Source organism: Mauremys reevesii, linkage group 16, assembly GCF_016161935.1.
Source record: "Mauremys reevesii isolate NIE-2019 linkage group 16, ASM1616193v1, whole genome shotgun sequence".
NCBI lineage: Eukaryota > Metazoa > Chordata > Testudines > Geoemydidae > Mauremys > Mauremys reevesii.
In genome coordinates, this window is record NC_052638.1 from 9,247,658 (window position 1) to 9,275,590 (window position 27,933).

At 48.0% G+C, this 27,933-nt stretch overlaps 1 protein-coding gene across 1 annotated transcript; it reads right to left on the bottom strand.

Moving 5' to 3' along the window:
- Positions 1-27,853, bottom strand: LOC120384660. Its single transcript, XM_039503642.1, has 5 exons — positions 27,661-27,853; positions 26,102-26,192; positions 18,121-18,453; positions 9,263-9,386; positions 1-181 (listed from the first exon to the last, which is right to left on the bottom strand). The coding sequence occupies exons 1-5, from the start codon at positions 27,661-27,663 to the stop codon at positions 1-3; spliced, it is 732 nt and encodes a 243-aa protein (XP_039359576.1). The 5' UTR covers positions 27,664-27,853.
- Between the last annotated feature and the right edge of the window lie 80 nt (positions 27,854-27,933).

Below are 27,933 nucleotides of genomic sequence, written 5' to 3' on the forward strand. Positions count from 1 at the left end.
TTATCCAGCATCCTCCCTCCTCCTTCCATTCAGTTCAAGGTTTATTTGCAGGTACAGAATCTGGCAGGCAGGATGGTCAGCACGGTGCTTGGGGGGAATGCCGGGGTAACAGGTGTCTGAGAGCTCCATCTCCAGGTGTATGCTGTAACAGCTGATCCTCATATTGTCCGACTGACAGCAGCTGTGGGGAAAAAAATCAGACTCAGTAAGTTAGAAGCTAAAGAATACTCCTGCAGTACGTGCATCGCACTTGTCCAAGTGCTGCACTAGCTCCGTGCATGCCAGCCAGCCAGAAATAAACAGGGCACGTTGGACAGACGCAGTGATAGGAAATGATCATCGGTGCTGTGAAAGGGAGACCTGAGAGGTAAAGGCCTTCAGGAACCAAAACTCTGTGCTTCTAATTCTGAGATGCCCGGATTTAATGTTAGACACAAACTAGAACAGACAGGCCAAGAAAACAGTCCCAGCCGGGTCTGAAGCAGCTTCTCAATTTCAATGCACTGGGACTGGGAAGTTGCCCAGAAGGAAAAGGCAGAAGGACCTCGTGTGTAACTCAAGCTCTGTGGCTGACTCTGCACAGTGACTGCATTGCAGACATTTCACTCACCCCTCTTTTCTGAAACCACGCACTCTGTAATAATAATCACAGCCAAGATTATAAAAAGGGCCCCGAGAACCATCCGGATGATGAAAACAACGTGGGAGGCATTTCTCCTTTTATATGAAATCAAGAAAAACCTGTCAGTGTGGGATGCAGGGATCGAGAGGGACAGATTTGCCTCTAAAGGAGGGACAGAGACTGATGGATAAATAAAGGGGTGGCAGGGACAGTTTAAAGATGAAAAACTGTTTCTCCCCCCCTTAATATTCCACCCCCTTCTGTGTCACAGGCAGTTTCCTTGGCCTCCCTTTTTGCCAGCAGGTTCCTCTTCATCTGCCAGCTGCTGGGACCTGTGGGGTCATCGGGCTGGGTTCAGCCCTCTGCCTAGGGGAACCTTCCCATGAGGCCAGCCAGCCCGCTGACTCTGCCACAGGAGTAGGGAATCCCTAGCAGAGCAAGACACTAGAGACCTGGATAGAGCCCTTACCAAGAGTAACGCTCCCCTAACTGACCCTATCTATGGTTTCCTGCACCTGCCAAACCAAAAGGATAAATGTGACTCTATACTTAGCCTAGGGGGATGGATCTGTCACTGGGCAGGGACTGTCTCAGTAGGGGAGGAAGGAAACCAGAACCCCTACAAGGTTTGTATCTCTTAACATAACAATAGAATAACAGGAGGATTCTGAATGTACAAATGATCTAAAGCTCCTTGCCAGTGGTCGCCATTATAAAATCAGCATTTACCTCAGTCAGCACATGGCAGTGTTGAGACGCCGCACTGCTTCCCAATGCTTGGAACTGGCACCAGATTGCAGCACTGACTAGAACCTTCACCTCCTCCACAAAACAGTAATTCTGTTGACTGCTGCTGTTCCCTGGGCTGCTTCCCAGGTAGTCCCTTCCTCTTCACGCTTATCTCCGGGCTGAAGTTACTTACTCCTCTGGTCCCTGCCAGGAACAGACCTGCTCAGGCCCAGCAGTTCCTTTTCACTGAGCCTGCTGGGCTCTGATTGGCTGCTTCCCTGCAGCCTTTCTAGGCAGCTTGGAGGACCCACCTTCACCACTCCTTTTATGTGACCTGGAACACACACTCACCCACCTTGTTTCTCTAATATCCAGGGACCCACATGGCTACAACAACACTCCATAATTTACACACAGCCTATCTCTGAGATAACACTGCATCTCCCTGTCCTAGACTAGGAAATAGCTGTGGGGTTTCAGTTACCATGTGGGAAGTGTGAGTCAGTGGTGACCATGACCGCTATACTTACCTACATGCCTCCAACTTCCGTCCAGGACACACCACACGATCCATTGTCTACAGCCAAGCTCTAAGATACAACCGCATTTGCTCCAATCCCTCAGACAGAGACAAGCACCTACAAGATCTCTATCAAGCATTCTTAAAACTACAGTACCCACCTGCTGAAGTGAAAAAACAGATTGACAGAGCCAGAAGGGTACCCAGAAGTCACCTACTACAAGACAGGCCCAACAAAGAAAATAACAGAACACCACTAGCTGTCACCTTCAGCCCCCAACTAAAACCTCTCCAGCGCAGCCTCAAAGATCTACAACCTATCCTGAAAGATGATCCCTCAGTCTCACAGATCTTGGGGGACAGACCTGTCCTCGCTTACAGACAACCCCCCAACCTGAAGCAAATACTCACCAGCAACCACACATCACTGAACAAAAACACTAACCCAGGAACCTACCATTGCAACAAAGCCCAATGCCAACACTGTCCACATATCTATTCAAGTGACATCATCACAGGACCTAATCACATCGGCCATACCATCAGGGGCTCATTCACCTGCACATCTACCAATGTGATATATGCCATCATGTGCCAGCAATGCCCCTTTGCCATGTACATTGGCCAAACTGGACAGTCTCTTCGCAAAAGAATGAATGGACACAAGTCTGACATCAGGAATCATAACATTCAAAAACCTGTAGGAGAACTTTAACCTTTCTGGTCATTCAATGACAGACCTGCGGGTGGCAATTTTGCCACAGAAAAGCTTCAAAAACAGACTCCAAGGAGAAACTGCTGAGCTGGAATTGATATGCAAACTAGATACAATCACCTTAGGTTTAAATAGGGACTGGGCATAGCTGAGCCATTACAAACATTGAATCTATCTCCCCTTGTAAGTATTGTCAGACTTCTTATCAAACTGTCTGTACTGGGCTATCTTGATTATCACTTCAAAAGTTTTTTTTCCTTACTTAATTGGCCTCTCAGCATTGGTAAGACAACTCCCACCTTTTTGTGCTCTCTGTATGTGTATATATATATCTCCTCAATATATGTTCCATTCCATGCATCCGAAGAAGTGGGCTGTAGCCCACGAAAGCTTATGCTCAAATAAATTTGTTAGTCTCTAAGGTGACACAAGTGCTCCTGTTCTTTTTATCCTGACAATGCAGATCAGAGAAGATAATGCTGCTGTTTATCATGGATCGTCACTCTCGTTCCATTCCCGCGGCCATTTTTACCAAAGTCACATCTGTAGAACCCAGAATCATTCATGCTGGTTTTAGTCAAGGTCAGAGAAGCCAGGCCCACTGAGAAATCTAGAATTGTTGTGACTGAGCCTGCTTTATTTTTCAGCTCCTGCTCATGTTCATCAGACCCGTTTTTATACCATTTAACAGAGTATGTGGTGCTGAGTTTCTCCAGGGCCCTGAATCTACATTCTATGGTCAGCGGTTTCCCTTCCTCTTCATTGACAAAGGCAGGGCTCTGAGTCACCAACAGGTCAACAGCTGGAGAGAGAGAGAAACACAAGTGACTTCAGCTGATTGACATGTTTCTGCAGCAAGGTGAAGTATTTAAAGAAACAGTTGGTTTTTTTCCAGCATTTCAGGCCCCTTTGTAAAGCTTGGCCATTAAAATATCCCCAAGTGGGTATTAAGAAGTTAACTGATGCTCTCCGGTTTCTGTGTTTCCCAGAAATAATTCTGGCCATTGACTAAAAGCAGGAACATTACAGCTTCCTAAACATCATCTTCAAACATCTCTTCGTATGAAGCCTTTTGATACAAAGCCATAGGCAGGACCCCACAGAAGATGAGGCAAAGTGCCATGGCAGGCTCTGTATGGGCTGTAGAATTCTTCCAGCCATCTGCTGGGATGAGCCTTTTGATGATGTCTCTCCTTCATAGCACTGAACAGACCTGACCTAAACTGGTTCTAGTTGCTTACCCTGAACCTTTGGGAGGATTGGATCAGTTCAGACAAGAAACCTTCACACTTGATCTAAGGCCTGTTCTTCCCGAGAAGCCCTTCCTACTTTTCCTGCTACCCAACAAAATCCATCATTCAGTTTGACAGTCTCTGCTGGTGTCTTGGGATCAGCTGCTGACTTGGGGTTTCTCTGAATCATAGAATCATAGAATCTCAGGGTTGGAAGGGACCTCAGGAGGTCATCTAGTCCAACCCCCTGCTCAAAGCAGGACCAATCCCCAACTAAATCATCCCAGCCAGGGCTTTGTCAAGCCTGACCTTAAAAACCTCTAAGGAAGGAGATTCCACCACCTCCCTAGGTAACCCATTCCAGTGCTTCACCACCCTCCTAGTGAAATAGTGTTTCCTAATAGCCAACCTAAACCTCCCCCTCTGCAACTTGAGACCATTACTCCTCGTTCTATCATCTTCTACCACAGAGAACAGTCTAGATCCATCCCCTTTGGAACCCCCTTTCAGGTAGTTGAAAGCAGCTATCAAATCCCCCCTCATTCTTCTCTTCTGCAGACAAAACAATCCCAGTTCCCTCAGCCTCTCCTCATAAGTCATGTGCTCCAGCCCCCTAATCATTTTTGTGGCCCTCCGCTGGACTCGCTCCAATTTATCCACATCCTTCTTGTAGTGTGTGGCCCAAAACTGGACACAGTACTCCAAATGAGGCCTCACCAGTGCTGAGTAGAGGGGAATGATCACCTCCCTCGATCTGCTGGAAATGTCCCTACTTATACAACCCAAAATGCCATTAGCCTTCTTGGCAACAAGGGCACACTGTTGACTCATATCCAGCTTTTCGTCCACCGTAACCCCTAGGTCCCTTTCTGCAGAACTGCTGCCCAGCCATTCCGTCCCTAGTCTATAGCAGTGCATGGGATTCTTCCGTCCTAAATGCAGGACTCTGCATTTGTCCTTGTTGAACCTCATCATATTTATTTTGGCCCAATCCTCTAATTTGTCTAGGTCCCTCTGTATCCTATCCCTACCCTCCAGCGTATCAACCACTCCTCCCAGTTTAGTGTCATCTGCAAACTTGCTAAGGGTGCAGTCCACACCATCCTCCAGATCGTTAATGAAGATATTGAACAAAACCAGCCCCAGCACCGACCCTTGGGGCACTCCACTTGATACCGGCTGCCAACTAGACATGGAACCATTGATCAGTACCCGTTGAGCCCGACCATCTAGCCAGTTTTCTATCCACCTTACCATCCATTCATCCAGCCCAGACTTCTTTAACTTGCTGGCAAGAATACTGTGGGAGACTGTGTCAAAAGCTTTGCTAAAGTCCAGTAATAGCACATCCACTGCTTTCCCCTCATCCACCGAGCCGGTTATCTCATCATAGAAGGCAATTAGGTTAGTCAGGCATGACTTGCCCTTGGTGAATCCATGCTGACTGTTCCTGATCACTTTCCCCTCCTTTAAGTGGTTCAGGATTGATTCCTTGAGGACCTGTTCCATGATTTTTCCAGGGACTGAGGTGAGACTGACTGGCCTGTAGTTCCCTGGATCTTCCTTCTTCCCTTTTTTAAAGCTACATTAGCTTTTTTCCAGTCATCCGGGACCTCCCCCGATCGCCATGATTTTTCTGGAGTTAGAGGTGTGTAATGTGCCCCATGGCAAACTGATATGGCAAAGCCCCTCAGAGCATGAGAACATGGGCAGGGCAGGGAAAGGAGGGATGTGGAGGAAAGAGAGGGAAAAGACAGGTGTGTATGTGAGGATCCAGATGGGAGGAGAGGTTTAGAAAGGGGGGGCTGTCACCAAACCCATCCCAAGAGATTAGCCAAGGGAGCTGAGTGTACTTGGAGAAAGGGAAGAAGGAAGAGGACTAAGGGTATGTTGACACGGCAAAGAAAAACCCGCAGCTGGCCCATGCCAGCCGACTCGGGCTCTCAGGGCTGCGGCTGCGGGGCGGTTTCACTGCTGTGTAGAGTTTCGGGCTCGAGCTGTGGTCCAGGCTCTAGGGCCTGCAGGGGTGCGGGGGCAGTGAGGGGGAACTATAAGCCGCAGAGACTGAAGGCAACCTCATAAAAGTTCAGATCAGTTTGGATAATACTCAGATGAGCATCCAGAGTGTGAAGCGATACACCAAATCTTTCAAGCTTTGTCCCTCTCTCCTGAGCTCGCATCTCACGTGCTCTCAAAAAGAGAAAAACCTACCATAATGTTAATGGTGTTATCTATGGTTATGGTGACGCTCAGATAAATTTGTGGATTCCTGCATTAGACACTTAGATGTGGGTGAGAGGGAAACTCGAGCTCAATATAGTCACAGAGGCGCATTAGAGAACAAGGGGGTGAATGGCAATCAGGGCCGGCTCCAGACCCCAGCGCGCCAAGCGCGCGCTTGGGGCGGCGTCCCGCGGGAGGGCGGCAGGCGGCTCCGGTGGACCCTCTGCAGGCGTGCCTGCGGAGGGTCCGCTGGTCCCACGGTGCCTGCAGGAGGACCACTGGAGCCGCGGGACTGGTGACCGGCAGAGCGCCCACCGCGGTGAGCCGCCCTGCTTGGGGCGGCGCAAATCCTAGAGCCGCCCCTGATGGCAATGAGGAAATCAAAACTGGCTGATGTTGGAAAGATGCTGGAGGACAGTTACTGAGCCTGGAGTGCGGGATGGGATTCGGGTCCTTGGATCTTTGAGGTTTGCGCACTCTGTCAGCTGCTCCAGTAGAACAGAGGAGACAAAGGAACTGCGCATTGAGACCCCAACTCCATTTCTCTTGTTTTAGAGTTACAGACAAATTGTCCTCAGACCGATGTGTCTGGAAACAAACTCAAATTCGTCTGTAGAAACAAATCATCTCGTTTCTGTTCATGCATTAAACCTGCCCTATGCTGGCATTTCCAGCTGTGACTCAGAACTATCATGGGTGAATACTGGCATGCCGGGCATCATAGCATTCACCAGGCACACCCTGATCTTGTGCTAGGTGCTGTACATACACGTAGAGAGTCAGTCCCTGCCCCGAGGAGTTTAAAGTCTAATAAGACAGACAGAAGCTAGGAGAGGAAAAATTATCTCCATTTTACAGATGGAGGCACAGGGAGACTAAATGACTTGCCTCAGGTCATACAGGCAGTCTGTGACAGACAGAAATAAAACGAAAACCTCCTAATTCCTAGTCTCCTGCTCTAGCCACTACCATATACTGCCTTTGCTGTACCCATCTGCAACAGGGTGCCTGCCCCATGGGCTGGAGAGCCTGGGCTGAGCTAACCCTGATTCAGGGCTGGCGCAACCCATTAGGTGACCTAGGCGGTCGCCTAGGCCGCTAACATTTGGGGGGCGGCAACCGCAGTGGCCGGACCTTCCGCTGCCTCTGTCGGGGGCGGCATTTCAGGGGTGGGACCTTCCGTCGCCTAGGGCAGTAAAAAAGCTGGCGGTGCTCCTGCCCTGATTACAGGATAAGTCTCACCGGAGAGGAGTCAGGTGCTTCCAGTACAAAAGAAGCAGGAAGGTGCTGAGAAGGGGGCAAGCCCGGGAAATTGTGGCCATGTGTGTGGACACTGCAGCGAGTGAGACGGGTCCGGCAGGGTTCTGAGCCAGCAGGGGAGAAGCTCAAGAAGCAGGAGAAAGTGAGGAAATGTCTCTAGGCAGGGAGGCCTGGGAGAGGCCCTGGCCAAGCCCAGTGGGAAAGGCCTGTGGAGGGGGACAAACACCAGGTAGGAGGTGCTGGGAAGCAGGAAGACAGACCCTCGGGCCCCTACTGAGCTCAGGGCTCTGTTGTGCAACGTGAACATAACTAGAGACAAGTCCCTGGCCCAAAACGTTTACAGTCTAAATAGACAGAGCAGATCAACAGTGGGAGGGGAAAGAGGCAGGTCACTGCCAGACGGGGAACAGAACTCAGCTTTCCTGACTAGAGCTGGTAGGTTTTTGACTCAATGCAATTTTTAAGAAAAAGTGTCTGCGTTCCCGGGAAATGTTTGACTTTTTGTCCAGAAAAAACAAAACAAACAAACAAAAAAAACCCCCAAAAAAGAATGCCCAAATTTTTCAGCTGGAAACCGAAATGGAAAAGCTGTGATCTGGAAATTCTGCCATGGTGCCTCATGGGAATTGTATCCTGACTGCCTCATTCCCCCTCTCTCCACCCTTTGGGACTGGGTTCCCCAGCTAGACTACATCTCCCATGAGGCACTACAACCAGGGACTTCTATGATGTGTTGCATCAAGAGGGGGAGACCATAGTGCAACATGGGAGCTGTAGTCCGTCCAGGGAGCCCAGGCTATTGAGAAAAATGGGAGCTTGAAGCACTCAAACTACAGTTACCATGAGGCACTAAGGTATCATTTTTAAATCAAGAATTTCATATTTTCAGCTGAAAAGCTTTTGCCAAAAATTTCTGATTTTCAATTTTTCATCCAAAAATGCATATTTTCCCTGGGGGGCAGGGCTGAGAGCAAAAATACTTTCTAAGCAGCTCAACTCATGACTCCCAGCCTGGAACCCGAGCCACTCAATCATGCTCTGGTCTGGCCCATGTTAGTAGAGCTATGCCAGTTCACATCAGCTGAGGATCTGGCCCCAAATCTGTAACAAATTTGGAGAGTTGCACCCACTTAAAACCAGGGCTGAATTTGGCCCAGGCTAAGTAAACTATTAAAAAGGTTGAAATATTTCCCCAGACTTTTCTCAGGGGCTGAATTTCTGGTAACTGTGTAAAGTGTTTATAAATTGAAACCACATGTAGCAATTGTCAGGTTTGTTTAAAATGAATTAATGAGTTCCCAGGGGCTCCCAGAGTGGAAGGCTGGACTTGTGCTTACGGCAGAGGCCTACTCTTCAGGTCCTGATTCTGCCTCAGGCTTCCTGTAGAACCTTGGCCAAAACACTTAGGCTTGGTCTACGTGCTACCCATTCATCTCACTACAACTACATCGCTCAGGGAAAATCCACAGCCCTGAGCGACTCAGTGATACGGACGTTAACTCCTGGTGTAGACAGCACTGTCAACGGGAGGGCTTCTCCCGCCGACATAGCTACCACCTCTCCAGGAGGGGGAGAAGCTCTCCTGTCGACATAGCGTAGGTAGCATCTTCACGAAGCGCTCCAGTGGTGTTGCAGCAGCACTGTACGTGTGGACAAGGCCTTCATCTCCGTTGGTCCCCCATCTGTAAAACAGTCCTCATAATCTTTCCTTTCTTCTGCCCATTGTCTGTCTTGTGTATTTAGCTTGTGAACTGTTTCAGGGCAGGGCCTGGCTCACTATGTGTGTGTACATCACCTAGAACAATGGAGCCCTGAGTTCAGCTGGGGCCTGTGGGCAGGTTCCAGAATGTGTTTTGCACCAAAACGAGGATCTGTGCAGGATTTTGGCCCATTTATTCTCAGAGTTGCAAATTAAATTAATCGATTCTGAAAAGAGGACCACATGGTAGAAAAGTACTTACATGATAGCGGCTTTGGGACATGATGGTTCTGTCTTCCTATAGGTCTTCAACAGTTTCTGGGGTATTTCTTTTCGTGAAAATTCAGTGCATAATTTTTTGCACTTCACAGGTGCTTTGGGTTGTCCTAAGGCAAAAAAAACAATTAAAAATTAAACGTAAGTATCAGTTCGTGCTCTGGATGCAATGAAAGCTACACGCAGAGATGTAGTGCGCGACCTCCGTACCCTCCGACTGGAGGGGGCCCCGCAAGGAAGGGGGCCCCTAAAAGTGGCAAAAAAAATGTAAGGTATAACTAGGTAAGTGACATTTATTGACGCTATTGCACAATCCATGTCGGTTTTACTGACAAAACCGTGAAGTCATTATGATACATCATAATGCTATTGGCTACATCAGTTGTCTGTCGGTCAGTTTCGAATTTTAGTTGGATCCATTCAAAGAATGTGTATTTGCGTTCATAATGGCGGTTGGCGGATAAATGTTATTAATTTAGTTGTTTAATTTTTTATCGTTTCCAACGCAGAAGCGTGCTTTGTGATGTCTAAGAGAACGTATAAGAGCGGAGCTAGTAAACGAAAGGCAGCAAAAGATGCCAAGAAGGAACTTGAGAAAATTCCAAAGTTGTCAACGTATTTTGCGCTGCAATCCAACGTACAGGTACAGGCACATGAAATGGACAGCACTAGCAGCAACGAATCGTATCCAGAAGTATCCAGAAGTGCTTCAAGTGAGGTCGAAGGTGAAGCCAGTTGTTCTACCAAACAAACTGTGACAGATATTCCAACTGCTGCTGGGAAAGAAGTATCTGAATCTGAACCACTGACTGATGATCCAGGAGATTGGCTGTCTATAATATCGGACAGGCAAGTGTGTGACATTGTTGCACGTGGCCCACCGCAGCAGAATGAAAGTTACGAATTTCCATTTAACGAGGAAAGACGGAGGTTCACAAGTACTCATTTCTATCGAATCATGGCAAATGGCGAGAAAATAAGATGTTCATGGTTAATGTACTCAGTTCAGAAAGATACCATTTTTTGTTTTCGTTGTAAATTATTTGGCACTGGTGACATACCGCTACGTCGTGGAACATCTGCTTGGAAAGCACTGTCAAAAAGACTTCAGCAGCATGAAACAGGCAAAGGTCATCAAGACTGTATGGTGAAATGGTTTGACCTTCGGTCAGGCATAGTAAACCGTACATCTATTGACCAACTCAAATTGCAGGCTTTTCTGAAAGAAAGAGATTTCTGGAGAAATGTTGTCAAACACATGGTTGATGTTGTTATTTTCTTGTCCTAAAGAAACTTGGCATTTCGAGGAAGTAATGAAAAGCTCGGCGATCCTTTGAATGGCAACTTTTTGGGACTGTTTGAATTGCTTGCAAAGTATGATACTGTCCTCAGCGAACTTTTACAGAGGATTAAGAAGGCAGAGACACATGTTCAGTACCTCAGTCCACAGATCCAAAACGAGCTGATTCAACTTGTTGCCAGTAACATTCAAGAGGCCAACATAGCGCAGCTTAAAAAAGCAAAATATTATTCAGTTATTTTGGACTGTACTCCCGACGTGTCACATGAAGAACAGATGTCTGTGGTGTTACGCTTTGTTGAATGCAACGGTGAAGATGGTGTCAATATTCGTGAAGCGTTTGTTGGTTTTCTTAATGTTCATGATACAACTGGCGAGGGCTTATTGGAAGCGTTTCTTGAAAAGGCAAACAACTTAGGAATAGACATTGCTGACATGAGAGGCCAAGCTTATGATAACGGCGCAAATATGAGAGGAAAGAATAAAGGAGTTCAAGCCCGCATGCTAGAAATAAATGACCATGCCTTGTATGTACCATGTGGAGCTCACACTTGGAATCTTGTGATCTCAGACGCGGCAAAGTCATCGAAATATGCCGTTGACTTTTTCGGTCTGATTAACAGAATATACATTATCTTTTCTTCGTCACCTTCACCTTGGGATATACTTCAAGAACATATGCCAATATCTGTTAAAGGGTTATCGGACACTCGTTGGGAGTCGAGAATTGATGCTGTGAAGCCATTGCGTGATCACCTTGAAGAATTGTGCAATGCTTTGTCATCTTTGCGAGAATATGCGCTCGAAAAGAAAGATGGCAATACAGCAACAGAAGCCGGTGCGCTTTTAGACCATGTTACTACGTGGCCTTTTGTTCTGACTGTGTACACGTGGTACGATATACTATTTCACGTCAATAAAACCAGCAAATTAATTCAGTCACCAGATGTGTCAATTGACGTACTGCAGGCAGAAGTCGGTGCTACAATGAAGTTTTTGGAAGACTATTGAAATACAGGATATAACTCTGTGGTCACAAATGCACGTGAAATAGCAGAGCATATGGGTATTGAGCAGGTGTTTCCAGAAACCAGGGTGCGACGTAAGAAGAGAATGTTTGATTATGAATGTGCTGATGATTCGAGTCGTCTTTCTGCCAAAGAAAAATTCAAATCGCAGTTCTTTCTTGTTCTCACTGATCAGGCCATATCTTCTGTTTCGTCGTGATTTGACCAACTTGTGGAGTGGTATAAGTTGTTTGGATTTCTGTACAACGCTAACAGCCTGAAGCAGTGTCACAGAGAAAATGAACTGGAGAATCACAGCAAAAATTTTGAAAGAAAAATGGGAGACATTGATGCCAACGAACTCATAATGGAATTGAATCGTTTTATTTATGTCATCGAGAAAGAGAGAGGACTTGTCACGGCAAACAATTTTTTAATGTACATATACAAGAACAGCCTTCAGGAGATATATCCGAATCTTTGCATTTGCATCAGAATTCTTCTGACCACACCAGTTACTGTCGCCGGTGTTGAAAGGAGCTTCAGCAGAATGAAACTGATCAAGAATATCCTGCGCTCAACCATGACAGATGACAGGCTTTCTGCGCTTGCAGTTATCTCAATTGAAAACAGGATTGCCAGATCTCTGGACTATGACGCATTGATTAACCAATTTGCGGAGAACAAGGCTCGAAAGAAGCGCTTTGCGTAAATACGGAATACATGTACACTGTAGGCCTATGTATACATAATATGAACCCTGTATATTGTATAAAATAAATACCGCATTCCAGTTTCTGCATTGTAAGGGGCCCCGGACATATGTTCGGAGGAGGCCACGTTCTTTGTTGCTACGGCCCTGACAGTAGAGCTGATTGCAAATGTTCTGGCAAAACTTAGCTTAGACTGAAAATGCCAATGCGCTGAAGAGAACTGATTCACCAAATCTGCTACAGATTTGACTCCACTTTCATCAAAACACACACAGGTTTCTGTTGGTGTTCCAAGAGCCACAGGGTTAAAAAAAGAACTAAAGTGCCTGGAGGATGGGTCCATCAGTGGCTATTAGCCAGGATGGGCGGGGATGGGGATGCCAGAAGCTGGGAATGGGTGACTTGGGATGGATCACTGGATGATTGCCTGTTCTGTTCATTCCCTCTGGAGCACCTGGCATTGGCCACTGTCAGAAGACAGGATACTGGGCTAGCTGGACCCTTGGTCTGACCCAGTGCAGCCGTTCTTATGTCCCGCGAGCCCCAGCTCGGGGAGTCGGGAGTCGAGTCTCGGGCAGAGCCAGGTCTCTAGGGGCTCTTGCTGTCTGCTAGGCTCCCTGTCTGAGCCAGGGCTCCCGGCGCTTCCAGTGTCCCTGCCATGGAGCTGAGAGCCTGGAAGTTCCAGGACCAGCTCCCAGGGGTGCAGCTCTGGGGTAGCTCCGCCATGCAGACTGCCCCAGGCTGGAGATCCCATGGCTCCTAGAGGCCTGGGCCAGTGACTCCCCAGGCTGCTCTGCTCCTGAGCAGGCAGCTGGTAACTGGCCTCTGGGACTCTGGAAGCCCTCGGGTCCTTGGCCCTGGTGCAGTTCTTATCTGTCTTGGCTTGGAATGAAGCCAGTTCTGAAATAATGAAACGTCTCACAAACTGAAACCACCAGCTCTAGTGTACAGGGCCTAGCGCAGTGGGCCTGACATGTTGGTTGAGGCCTCTGAGCAGCATTGCAAAGCAAACACTAAAATAATAACCTATTACTGAGCCAACAACTTCATCCTGACTCTGCTCAACCCATTGTGAGTTTGGGTTGGACTCTTCGGGGGCTAAACTAGAGGGATGCCCGCGTTATTTTGCTTCTGTAGGCCAAGCACATTGCATGCACTAGGGACTCTTTGCATCCCTCTGTCACCAACAAGGTCCCTGAGTGCCACCCTCCCACCCCCCTCTATTTCAGGGACTCTCTAGCCCCCACCCTTGTGCCAGGAGCGCTGTGTGTGTCCCATTTCTCCCCACCCCATGCTACAGTCTCCAATTCTGCCACAAGCCAGGAGCTCTCTGTGCCCTAATTCTCTCCCTTTCCACCATTCCAGGGCCCCCCATTCTCCCTGCATGCTCAGGGCTTTGGCTGTACCCTCATTCCAGCATTATCCCCAGACCAGGTCCCCCATCCTCCCCATGCCAGGGGCTCTGTGAGCCTTCCCCTCCTCCCTTCCCCACTGATATTAGTTCTCCTCTTTCTGCCGGGACATCCAGAGTGTCAGCATGTTACACTCTACTGGGGAAAGGAGCAGTGATGAGAGAGGAATGTTTTTCTACTGGAAAGTGTTAATTGGTGCCACAAACTGGTTCTTTGATTTAGACAGTTGCAAAGCTGGCTTTGTTCCAAGCTGTTACTCTGCTAAACAGGGAGCAGGCACTCCATGTCTCCCCCACTTTCCCATTTGGGTTTTCTGATTTCCTCAATATCAACAGAGTTCTGCCCAGTGATGCCTTCAATACTCCCTGAAATTTTGGAATTGATGCGCTGTGGTGTTCCAAATTATTGTGTCACAGACAAAGAGACATGCCATCAAGTTCAGTGCACTGTAGCTGTGTCAGTCCCAGGATATTAGAGACAAGAGGGGTGAGATAATATCTATTATTGGACCAACTTCTGTTGGTGAGAGAGATGAGCTTTTGAGCTCCATAGAGCTCGTCCTCGGGTCTGGGAGAGGTACTTCCAACATCACAGCAAACTGCAACGCTTAAACTCCTGCACAGATTTCCACCCCAACTTCAACAACCACAGCCAATAAACTCTCTCTCTTGCCTCTCAGAATGTTTCCCCTCCTTGTGACAATGGCGGGAGGTGGGTAAAATTAATATTTAAATATTTTTGTCAGCAAAACATGCAGCAGACAACCCTGGGCCTTTGCCGGCGTATGGAGGAGTTTGAGTTGGGGACCATGGAATTGAAAAAAGTCTTTTGTGGCAGTAATGATGCTGGGTCACAAGAGAGCTTGAAACATAAAAATCAGCTCTTGTGGGACCTGTTTGATAGCAAAGTTCAGGGCGCACTGGTAAGGAGCCCGATTTCAGGGCCTTTCTCAAGTGGATGCACCTGCTCAGTTTTTCTTCAGTCTGGAAAAGGAACATGTGGCGCAGAAGATGATTGGCTGCCTCAAGACATCAACGGGCAGAGAGCTTTCAGATCCTGTGGGGATTAGGGACTTTGCTGTGAATTTTTTCTCAGACCTGTATGCAGCAAAACCAGTGTCCATCGGAGACTTGATGGTTCCTTAAGGCTCTTCCTAGGATCTCAATCTTGGATGTGGACAGACTTGAGCACAATCTGACACTCTCACAATTGACTTCTTCCCTAAATGGCTTTGCCCCAGGGAAGACCCCTGGTATTGATGGTTTGCTTGTTTAATTTTATAAGGCCTTTTGAACCCTTCTTGGGCCTGACTTACTCCAGGTGTTTCAGGAGAGCATCAAAGAGAAGATACTGCCACTCAGTTGTCATCGCGTGGTTCTTACCCTGTTGCCTAGGATGGGGGACCTTGTGGAGGTGGAATAATTGTGGATCTGTGACCCTGCTTTGCTTAGACCATAAACTTTTTTCAAAGCCCTTGACAAATAAATGAAAACTATGATTGGTTTGGTCATGCACCATTATCAGACCTATTGCATCCCCAGCAAGTCCATTTTTGATAGCCTTTTCCTATTGCCGGATGTAATTTCAGCCTCAAATGTATGATTTGCATATTGGGTTGATTTCCCTTGATCGAGAGAAGGCTTTTGATCGTGTAGATCATATATATTTGTTTCATATCCTTTGTGCTTTTGGTTTTGGGCCCATGTTTGTCTCCTGCATTCAGGTACAGTAGAACCTCAGGGTTATGGACACCTGAGTTATGAACTGACCATCAACCATCAACCACATACCTCCTTTGGAACCGGAAGTACGCAATCAGGCAGCTAATTTGAGATGGGTCTCATGGATACCTTGGCTGCCGAGCTCAGTTTTCATTCAGTTTTCATTCAGTTCACTGGGTTTCTCAGTTTTTGTCAGAGGTGGAATCAGCCCTTCCTAGGGGTGGGACTGCCCATCTGTTAGGTGCCTCCTTGAGTGAGCCGTTCCTCATTACACTAATGTTCCTCTTTTCTTGTGTGTTGCTCCTGCTGTGGGTTGGGATTGACAAGCCTGGGAGTTTTCTTACCTTCAGCAAGTCTTCTGAATTTAGTTTTAATAGCTCGGGACATAAGTCATCGTATATGACCATGGTAAAGATTCGTCATTTTCGAATGCTTGTTGATTTATCCCAATATGGTATGGAGAAGACAACTTCTAGTCATATACTGTATCCATCCAGCCTGGTGAACTGGCCACAAGCCTCCAATTGCAAAGAGGATGAGTCACGTCCTTATTGTATCACGGAGGAAACTGTTTCTCATGTATCTTTCTTGTTCCAGGTTGCAGCCATTATCTGTATTAGGGTATTTTTCAGTTATCGGCCATTGATTTTTTTTTCTCCTACGATATTTATTTTTACTGTTAAGTTCAGGTTCACAAGTAGATCGGTGATATGCCTTGCAAACTTTATTTTGGGTCAAGCAAAGATGGCCATTTTAAAAAGTAGATGATGATACTGGGGTTGCCAATATTCTTCGGGTTTTTAGATTTTTAGTGGTTTTATGCCTTTATTGGGAGGTTAGATAATATACACTTCTTAGCAATTTGGACCAATTTATTAATTGGCGGGCTATTGGAAATGCACTTTGTACTGTCTGGGATAGGCAGTTAGTTATGAATCTGTAATTTATTTTCCTGTTTTTACTGTGTTTCTGCACTGATTGTATTAATATTTTAAAGGTCAAAGTCTCTGTCCTTCCCCACCCTGCTGGTCTGTCCATGGAAATCAGGTAGGAAACACTGGGTGAGGATCACGATGCAATGGCTGTTTTGGGCAGGGCTCTGCTTATAGGATAGCTCAGTGGGTCTCAAACTTTTTTCTGGTGACCCCTTTCACATCACAAGCCTCTGAGTGTGGACCCCCCACAATAAGTTAAACACACTGTTTAATATATTAAACACCATTATAAATGCTGGAGGCAAGCAGGGTTTGGGTTGGAGGCTGACAGCTTGTGACCCCCCATATAATGACCTCATGACCCCCTGAGGGGTCCCATCCCCCAGTTTGAGAACCCCTGGGATAGTGAGAGTGTTTCAACAATTCTTTAGCACAGACTTTACCAGTGGAAACCTAAGTACCCCCAGGCTAGTTGGCAGCTGAGCAGGAGCTTTGAGGATCACAGTGGCACCTAACGGATGGACTAGGGCCTAAATCCCTTTGTGGATGTAGCCTTTAATCTCTCTCACTTCCCAATCTACTGTTAGTACCTCTGCCCATGTCTCCCACCCTTTGTCTGTTGTCTATTTCGATGGTAAATTCTTTGGCACATGGACTCTCACTACGTACAGTGGAGCTGCTGGCAAATTTTCTGGGAAAACTTAGATTAGTTGGGAAAAGCCAAGGCTCTGAAGCAAAAGGTTTCACCGAATCTATTACCAATTCAACTAAATGTTCACTGTGCTCTGTGTGCACCCCCACCCCCCCTTACCTCCTTCCCAGGTTCCCCCTTTCTCCCCCCCCACGCCAGGAGTTTGTGTGCACCCCCATTCCATCCGTACCCCCATTCCAGAGTCACCCATTCCCAACCCCGATGACAGGGGCTCTGTGACTGCCCTTCGGACCTTCCTCCACCATTATTATTTCTTCTCTTTCTGACTGGGAGATAAATCATTCAGGACACTCCATGGGGGTGGGAGGGATGAACAGAGATGAGACAGGAATGTTGTTCTACTGGAAAGAGTTAATTGGTGCCATCAATTTAGGGTGACCAGATGTCTGGACTTTATAGGGACAGTCACAATTTTCTGGTCTTTGTTTTTATACAGGCGCCTATTACCTCCGATCCCGATTTTTCACACTTGCTATCTGGTCACTCTACAGCAAGTGGTTCTTTGATCTAGACAGTTACAGAGGTGGCTTTGCTGGAAGCTGTTGGTCTGCTAAACAGAGAGCAGGGGTTCCATGTGTCCCCCACTACTTCCCTTTGGGTTTTCAGATTTCCTCAATATCAGTAGAGTTCTGCCCACTGATGACTATGATATTTCCTGAAATTTTGGAAGTGATTGCAAGTCGTGTGCAAAAGTTATTGCATTACAGACAAAGAGAGATGCCATCAACTAGAGTGAAGGTCTCCCAGGATCAGCCAGTTAGAAACCTCTCCTCTCCCCCCATCTCAAAACAGTTTTTGAATATCTGGGGCTTGACCCTGCATTCCTTGTGCAGCCAAACCCCCACAGAAATCAGTGCAATGCAGGATCAAGACCATTGTACGAACCCCAGAATGTCCCCCAGTTTTGCCCACAGCTCTGCCCTTTACGCTTTGTGCTGCTCCACCTCCCCCAGCACCACCTGCCCCAGCTCCCTGGAGCCAGGCCAGTGTCCTGAGCTCCCCCGGAGGGTTTTGTAGAACAGAGAAGGAAATGCTGGTATTTACCATCAATGGTCACTTGGGTTCCAGTCCCAGGATATGTCCCATCTTTGCTCCCAACCCAACATACGTAGGTTCCAGAATCAGTGACGTCGGCTTTCTTCACAGTGAGGGAAAGAGACCTCTTTTCTTTATCTGCTGATAATATGATTCGATCTGTTCCATTGTTCACCTTGGCTGTTACATTGTTTTTGGTTTTATACCATTCAGCAAACCACTTGGTTGAATTATTGCTTGTGTTGAATGTACACTCGATGGTGAACTCTGACCCTTCCATTGCACAGATAGAAGGGGTTGTCTGATTCACCACAATGACAGCAGCAGTATTTTCTGCAGCTCCTGAAACACAAAGTTCAGTGTCAGTATTTGACATTATTGCAAAAGAGGAAGAATTAAATCAAACAAAATTGTTTGCAAATGATCCACTGCAGAATGTTTCCATTTCTCTACAAGGAAGCCAAGTGCACGAGCAGGAACTCCCTGCTGAAGGTCACGGCATGAAGTTCAGAGTGATGAGTGGGGAGGGCTCAGACTAGGCGGTTTGCACAGACCCTGCTGGCCCTGTTAGCCAGCCTGCCCCACTGGCTCCAGCCTGCCATACGGGCTCCATGGGGCCTCTCCCTAAGTGCCAGCCAGAGAGCACTGGGTGGCTCCTAGGGGGCTAGAGAGAAGCCCAGATGCAGGGAATTGGGCCTGCAGGCCCCACGGTGGAGTGTCTGCTCCAGGGAGGCAAATCTCAACAGCAATGGGCCAAACAGAGACTTGGGCGGGGGTTTCAAAGATGGGAGACAGGAGACAAAAGGAAGATGGAGGGGGAGAAGACTGAGGGAAAGGGAGAGCTGGGAGTGGAAAAGAGAGGACGGGAGAGAGAAAGTGACTGTGTGCAGAGCAGGGGAGAGGGATAGAAAGATGTAGGGGCCTAAGGAAGGGGAAGTAAAATAGACAGTGAAAAAGATGTGATGAAAGTCTGAGATGAAAGGAAGACAATGATCCTCGTTGTTGTTATTTATAGTTATTCCCATTGCACCTCCACTCCTCAGCCACTAGTCCAGCCCCGTGTGTCAGGCCCGGTACGTACTGTCAGAGCCCGTCCCTGCCCTGAGGAGCTCACTGGCTCAGAGTGGGAGAAGAACAAGAGATGCTGTAGAGGGGGAGTTTCCTTATTCCCTAGGCACAGGGGCCCCACCAGTCTCTTCCCAGTAGGGGGGCTGAGATGGGACAGACAGAAAATTGGGGGGCTGAGCCCCCCCATTGCCACAAGGCTCCACCCCTCTTTGTAGCCCCTCTCCATGGCCAAGTCGTACGCCGGGACTGGGCAGTGAAGGTGTTGGCTGCTGACAGCCACTAAGAGCTGCCCTGGCAGGGGAACCTGGCTCCAGGGCCGGCAGATCCCTCAGGGAGCAGCAACCACAGGGGTGGGGCCCAGGAGCCTGGGCTGGAGTGGGTCAGTCTGGGCTGCTGTGGGGAGCCCTGGATCTACCACCTGCCCTGGGTGCTGCGCCCTGGCGCGTGGGGATAGGGATCAGGGGCTGTTCTCGGGCACCCCAGTCCTCTGCCCAGGTGTATTTCTCCACTGCTGGAGCTGGGGGCCCTCCCAGCAGCCTCTGCTCTCTCCACTCTGCCTTCAGAGCTGGGCAGCTGGAGAATGGCAGCTGCTACAACAGGGCTAAGGCAAATTTTGGGGTGGTTAGAGCCCCTGCAAGCGCTGCCCCCGCCTGTGCACTAGACCACACTGCCTGCCCCCAATATTATTATTATTTATAATTAAGCAGTGCTGCTAACGAGCACAACACTCTATAGAAGAAATAGCAGGACGATGTATTCCTATCTTATTCCATGAGTGCAGGGGATGAAATACTTTCTATTCCATCAGTATAGGCAGGATGTAAAGTAGCAATGTTACAGGTAACCTTTTTTTATTCTGCGGGACTGGATAACTTGCACCCAAAAGCATATAAACGAATTGGCTGAGGAGCTTGATGAACCATTTAGTTTTTAATAACTCTTGGCACAATGGGGATGTTCCAGAGAACAGGAACAAAAGCTAATGTTGTGCCAGTATTTTAAAAGGGTAAACGGTGACCTGGAAAACTATCAGCTGGTAAATCTGACTTTAATCCCAGGCAAACAAACCTGATATATTTTTTGATGATGAATTTGGTTGATGAAGGTAACTGACATGATACACTTAGGGCTTGTACACACTACCACTTATATTGGTATAACTTATGTTGCTCGAGGTGACTAAGCCACCCCCTGGAGCGATGCAAGTTACACCGACCTAAGCACCAATGTGGACAGCGCTATGTCGGGGGAAGAGCTTCTCCCACAGACACAGCTGCTGCCTCTCATGGAGGTGTATTTATTGTGCCAATGGGAGGGTGCTCTCCTGTCGGCATAGAGCATCTTCACCACACACGCGACACTGGCACAGCAACGTCTAGTGTAGACTAACCCTTAGACTTCTGTAAGGCCTCTGATATTCTGATTTTGTATGGTGCTGGTTTTTAATCAACATAGAATATAGACTTGTAGGACTGGAAAGGACCTAGTCCAGTCCCCTGCTCTCATGGCAGGGGTAAGTACATCTGTATTGAATGGTATAGAATCATCAAAGTGTAGGACTGGAAGGGACTTCAATAGAATAGGTCACCTACTCCAGTGCTCTGCCCTCAAGGCAGGACTAAGTAATAACCAGACCAGCCCTGGCAGGTGCTTGTCCAACCTGCTCTTAAAAATCCCCAGTGATGGAGATTCCACAACCTCCCCAGGCAATTTATCCCAGTGCTCAACCACCCTGACAGTTAGGAACTTTTTCCAATATCCAACCTAAACTGCCCTTGCTGCAATTTAAGCCCATTGCTTTTTGTTCTATCCTTGGAGGTTAAGGAGAACAATTTTTCTTCCTCCTCCTTGTAACAATCTTGTATGTACTTGAAAACTGTTATCATGTCCCCTCTCAGTCTTCTCTTGTCCAAACTAAACAAAGCCAATATTTTTCAATCTTCCCTCATAGGTCATGTTTTCTAGACCTTTAATCATTTTTTGTTGCTCTTCTCTGGACTTTCTCCAATTTGTCCACATCTTTCCTGAAATGTGGCACTCAGAACTGGACACAATACTCCAGTTGAGGCCTAATCAGCGCAGAGTAGAGCGGAAGAATGACTTCTCGTGTCTTGCTTACAACACACCTGCAAATACATCCTGGAATATTTGCGCTTTTTTTTTTTTTTGCAACAGTGTTGCACTCTTGACTCATATTTAGCTTGTGGTCCACTATGACCCCCAGATCCCTTTCTGCAGTGCTCCTTCCTAGGCAGTCATGTCCCATTTTGTAAGTGTGAAACTGATTGTTCCTTCCTATGTGTCCCTACTGAATTTCATCCTATTTCTCCAGTTTGTCCACATCAGTTTGAATTTTGATCCTAGTCTCCAAAGCATGTGCAACCCCTCCGAGCTTGGTATCATCTGCAAACTGTATAAGTGTACTCTCTATGCCATTATTTAAATCATTGTTGAAGATATTGAACAGAACTGATCCCTGTGGAAGCCCACTCGAAATGCCCTGGCACCTTGACTATGAACCATTGATAATAACTACTCTCTGGGAATGGTTTTCCAATCAGTTATGCAACCGCCTTTGTCATAGGTCTCCTCCCCCACTTGGAGCTGTTGGGTTCCAAGATGGGGACCTGCATGGACTCCTCTAAACTAAAATTCTAGTTTAGATCTACTACGCTGCCACCATCTAGGTTTTTAAGTGTCTAGCACACTCCCTGTTCCCCTGAACTTTCCCTGGGAAACACAGATCCAACCACCTTGAATCTTAGCACAAAGGGAAGCAGCCCACTTCCCCCCTCCCTCTCCCCTAGCCACTTGGGAGAGATACACACCAATTCAACTTGTGAATCAAACCCAGGAGGAACTCACTCTTCCCCCCTTCCCTTCCCTTGAATTTCCACAAGAGAAGGAATTAACCAAGTCCAAAGAAAAGAAAGAATTTATTAGAAAGAACAAAAGGAAGTACACTATCTCTGTAATACCAGGATAGAACAATCAACAGAGTCTAAATTATAAACCTGGAGAGAACTCCCCCTCCCCCTTTCTTTCTCAGTAAAAGCAAAGTACAGCAATAGAAATAAAGAGATTCCTTTAGCAAAACACACAATTGCCAATACAGAAATAAAATTAAAAAAATACTAGTTCGCCTTTCTAATACTCACTAGACTGAATAGATGAAAAATACTGCAGAAACCTGGGAGGACTTGATTAAGATGTCTGGACTCCCTTAACTCCCAAGAGAGACTCTCTCAAAACAAAGAACACAGAAAAAAACTTCCCTCCACAGAGATTTGAAATTATCTTGTCCCTGATTGGTCCTCTGGTCAGGTGGTCATCAGGTACTGCTTGTTAACCCAGTACAGGTAAAAGAGACCTTAACCCTTTACTGTGTATGACACGCCCCCCAAATCGCAGACAGTGGGGAACCCACATTGGCGGTGATTTCCTTCTAGAACTTTAAAGTAAACATATTAAAAACACATGCACTGTTACAGATACTACTAAGTATGTAACCAACGAGATTTTTTACATTTCAAGAACAGTTGTTAACCATTTGATTCTGGGAAACTTTCATGAGAGAGTGCATCAGCAACCTTGTTGGAAGCTCCTGAAATGTGGTGAATTTTCAAAATCAAAATTTTGGAGAGCTAAACTCCATCGGAGAAGTTTCTTGTTGTTTTCCTTGTTAGTATGAAGCCACTTTAGCGCAGCATGGTCGGTTTGTAGCTGGAACCGCTGTCCCCAAACGTATGGGCGTAGCTTTTTCAGGGCATACACAATGGCGTAACATTTTTTTTTGACTGATTGACCAGTGGCTTTCCCTCTCAGACAGTTTCTTGCTGAGAAACATGACAGGATGGAAGTTGTGATCTGATCCTTCCTGCATGAGAACTGCTCCTACCCCACGTTCAGATGCATCTGTGGTCACTAGACCCTTTACTAACTGTTTATGACAGCCTTCTAGTAGCTTCATCTAGGTTGTATTTCCCTAGTTTGTTTATGAGAAGGTCATGCGAGACAATATCAAAAGCCTTACTAAAGTCCAGATATACCACATCTACTGCTTCTCCCCTATTCACAAGTCTCGCTAACCTGTCAAAGAAAGCTATTAGGTGGGTTTGACATGATTTGTTCTTGGCAAATCTACGCAGACTGTTACTTATCACCTTATTATCTTCTAGGTATTTGCAAATTGATTGCTTAATTATTTGCTCCATTATCTTTCTGGGAACTGAAGTTAAGCTGATTGGCCTGTAATTCCCCAAGTTGTCCTTATTTCCCTTTTTATAGATGGGCACTAGATTTGCCCTTTTCCAGTCCTCTGGAATCCCTCCCCTCTTCCATGACTTTTTGAAGATAATTACCAATGGCTCAGGTACCTCCCCAGTCAGGTCCTTGAGTATTCTAGGATGTGTTTCATCAGACCCTGGTGACTTGAAGACATCTAACTTATCTAAGTAATTTTTAACTTGTTCTTTCCCTATTTTAGCCTCAAATCCTTCCTCATTTTCACTGGCATTCACTTTGTGAGACGTCCAATCACTACTAACCATTTAGCACATCTACCATTTCCACACTTTCTGTTACTGTTCCCCACCCTCCCTGCCCCATTGAATAACGGGCCTACCCTGTCCTTGGTCATCTTCTTGCTTCTAATGTTATTTAGCTCAAAGAAGTTCTGGGCTTTATGCAGGAATTACTAAGCGAGACTCTGTGTCTTGTGTTATGCAGAAGGTCAGTGTAGATGTTCAAATGATCCCTGCCTGGCCTTAAAATCTATGAAAGCCAGGAACACAGGCCATTATTCTGCTGTACCTTGTGCAGTCAATTATACTGTGCAAAATGTGTGTAAAATACAGCAATTCTGCTTTGTTTCCTTTGCACAGGTGGACTCAAGGTTCTTTTCTCCTTCCATTACCAGCCTCTGCTTCTACAGGGAATCGATATCAAGTCCACTAAGAGACTATAAGTCATATCCAAAATATCTAGAGTTCAGAGTTTGCCTGCCATCCCTATATTCTCGAGAGATTCACTGCACAATTGTCCTCCTGCTCTGCAGATTCAGCTGTCCAGTCTTCCCTCTGAACCAGAGATACAGACTGTTTACTCAAAGAATCAACCTGGATGACAAGCCTGGAGACACTCCTGTCCCAACACCATTGTCTCCCCGACAAGTTGGTTAAGCTTATAGGGCTGTTTAAACTCTCTAACAATTTTTATTCCACCTGAAATCTCCTCAAAGCTCCCGACCATGGATTTTTTCAAAGCAAATTCAGTGGATTCATCTTCATTTGTAAAAGCAGCAAAGAATCCTGTGGCACCTTATAGACTAACAGACGTTTTGCAGCATGAGCTTTCGTGGGTGAATACCCACTTCGTCGGATGCATCCAACAAAGTGGGCATTCACGCACGAAAGCTCATGCTGCAAAACGTCTGTTAGTTTATAAGGTGCCACAGGATTCTTTGCTGCTTTTACAGATCCAGACTAACACGGCTACCCCTCTGATATTATCTTCATTTGAAACACTTTGGCCACTAGGCACCAACACACTTTCCTCAGAAGAGAGACTGTTTACTATTAACAATGGCCCATTAAGAGTCCATGGAAACAATTCCTTTTTGCCCCTACTAGGCAGAACTACTGACTTTTTACAGACTTCAAAGACTTCTTCTGTCTGCTCTACAAACAGAAAAGAGCTGGAGAAACAGTCCCCTTTAACAGACAAACGGCTTGGGATATCCTTTCCCTTGTCCCAGCAAACATGGCTGTTCACGGACCATTGCTTGGAGATTGGGATAGCTCCCTTCATAGGCAAGTCATTATCCTTAACATACACAGGAACATTTCCTTCACTGTCACAGTTCTCCACACTGGTAACAGGTAAGGTGTAGGGATACTCACATTCCACTAACCTGGCCTTCCCAGACTGTCCAGTTAGGGTATGTCTTCACTACCCGCCATATCGGCGGGTAGCCATCGATTTCTCGGAGTTCGATATATCGCGTCTCATCTAGATGCGATATATCGAACTCCGAACGCGCTCCCGTCGACTCCGGAACTCCACCACTGCGAACGGCGGTGGCGGAGTCGACGGGGGAGCCACGGACTTCGGTCCCGTGCCATGAGGACGGGTAAGTACTTCGAACTAAGGTACCTCGACTTCAGCTACGCTATTCATGTAGCTGAAGTTGCGTACCTTAGATCGAACCCCCCCCCAGTGTAGACCAGGCCTTAGACAGAGTCCCAGCTGGAACCTTTAGGCCCGACTGGGAGGCAAATTGATAATAGTCACAGCAGGGACACCTACAGTTAAGGATGCCTAAAGGTTTCCATTCTAACCCTTGGCTTTTCAGTTGCTCAGAATTTTCCAAAATTTTTGCTTATTGGGCTATTGCTTATCTGTGCAAAGGGGAAATTTTGGGGAAAGATTAAGCCAAAACTAAGTTTTGATGATGAGAAATGTGAAGAAACACACTTTTCCCAGGATAAAACAAAAATTCAGTGCAATGTTTTCTTTAAAACCCCTGAAGCCAAAACACTTTGAGATAAACTGCCTCACAGCTGGAGCCCCGGGGCCTTTAAATTTTGATTTAAAGGGCCCGGGTATTTAAAGGCCCCACCTCTTCTGATTGAGGCCACACCCACAGCTGAGGACTCTGGCGTACCGGTAAGTCCTTTAAGTTACTTTCACCCCTAGATCCAGACATTCCCAGTGCAGTCAGCAGGCCCAGGGAAGCACTTGCAGAGGAGAGACCTGGCCTGGACCATGCCTGTGCAGAGGAGTTCACCAGCCCCTGGCCTGGACGGAGCAGGAGTAACTGATGGTGCCACAACACCACTCCCCTCCCAAGGCTTTCTCAGGGATACGTCTGTGACCCCTGGCAGGGTCAGCGGCAGGCCACCAGAGCTGCAGGAAGGCTCACCCCAGTTAATGAAGGCAAAGCACAGGAGTCGGATGACATTCCAGCCACATCCCCAAGCCCTTGGACTGGAGCAGAGTCCTCCGGCGCTGCCCTGGGGGTCAGAAAAACATGTCCATAAACCCCTCTGTGCTTCCCAGCAGGCAGGTCCAGGCATATTGGACACACTGAGCTGAACCAGACACTGTTGGACACACCTGGCTGACACAGACAAGACCAGGGCTGTGAGTGGCAGCGCGTGGGTGTAAAACACAGAGCAGAACCCTCTGGCATCTTCCCAACAGGGGCTGAGCCCAGCCTTGCCCAGAGATCTGGGGGAACGGAGGGGGGCTCTGAACCGGTTACACTAGGGTGGTGGTGTGGCAAGGGCTGCAGTGCTGGCTGCTCCTCTCAGCCGGGTCTCAGCTTCCCGGGGGTGGCTGGCTGGCTCCCCAGGCAGCCTCCCAGGCCGGAGAGGCTCCATGCTGTTTTTTGGCTGGCAGGGAGGCTCTGAATGAGCCCATCTCTGGTAGCCCATCTCCACTTTCCCAACCAATCCTCATGCTGGGGTTGCTGCTATTCTCTTCCCAGTGACCCCACAAAGCCCGGCTGTCCCAGCCACCTGTAGTGTAGGAGCTCTGGAGGGACGGCAGAAAGGAAGGGGAAAGCGGGGAAGAGCCCCCCCCCATGCAGTTTTTAACCTTTAGCTCTGCTTCCCAGGTCAGGCTCTGGAACTGATGTGCAGGGGATATTCATGGGTGCCTGGGGGAGAGAGATCCTCCCAGCCCAGGTGACTGGGTGAAAGCCCAATTGCACAGCAGTGGGAGGGGGGGCTCCCCTTATCCGCTCAGGGCTGGGCTGGGGGGTGGGGAGAGCTTCTCTCCCTGGCCACTCGGGGCTGGGCAACGGGGGGTTCTCCTTGGCCATTCAGTGCTGGGCAGTGTGGTCGGGGGTTCTCCCTGGGCAGCTCAGGGCTGGGTGTGGGTGCATGAGGGGACTCGCCTCAGCTCAGGGCTGGGTAGTGGGGTGGGGGCTCCCCTGACAGCTCAGGGCTGGGTAGTGGGGTGGGGGCTCCCCTGACAGCTCAGGGCTGGGCAGTGCGGGGGAGGGGGCTCCCCTGACAGCTCAGGGCTGGGCAGTGGGGGGGGGGGTCCCCTGACAGCTCAGGGCTGGGCAGTGGGGGGGGCTCCCCTGACAGCTCAGGGCTGGGCAGGGGGCTCTGCTGGTTGAAGCTGGGTGGTCTCATTTCAATTAATCTTGGAGAGTTGAGCACAGGAGAGAACTCAACCCCCCTCACCACCTGGAGTTTCCTTCTGTGGGGGTCTGTGGGGCACTGTCAGGACATCGTCCCTGTTGCCCGTGCAGGGTCCTGCTCTGGGGGCCATTCGGGGTCTCTGTTCCTGGCACTGTCCCCTGTCCCCACACTCAGAGGTGTCTGGGGCGGAGGGTGGGGGCTGTCGCTAAGGAGCCAGCTGGTAGCTCTCCCTTGTGAGCAGCAGCTCCTCTGCCTGCCTCACTCCTCCCTAAACACTGCGCAGGTGAAGCCAGCCACGTCCCCGGGTAGAAGAAGGTGCTAGACCTACCATCTCCAGTGCGACCTGCCAGCCTCCACTCTCCTCCCCTCTCGCTCAATCTCTGGACCGGAGACGACTTAATCCGTCCCTCTGCTTGGCTGTGTCTAGCACCACTTCCTTCTCAGCGTGCAGAACCTCACTGCATCCCTTCCCTATTCCTCCCCCCACGCAGACTGTTCAAAGCTTGAGGAGTCATTGTGCCAGACAGAGCGTGACAGTGAAGCCTGGTGGGTAGAGACTGGCCTGGGAGGTGGGAAATCCAGGGCCCAGTCCCCCTGCTCC

Bases quoted from the DNA above. Each gene is read 5' to 3' on its own strand.
- LOC120384660 (XM_039503642.1), bottom strand. The intron at 18,454-26,101 runs GTGAGCCTTCCT...TTTGTGTTTCAG, and splicing joins CTTTGCCTTCATTAACTGGG to GAGCTGCAGAAAATACTGCT. The intron at 182-9,262 runs GTAAGTACTTTT...TTTTCCCCACAG, and splicing joins TGTCCCAAAGCCGCTATCAT to CTGCTGTCAGTCGGACAATA.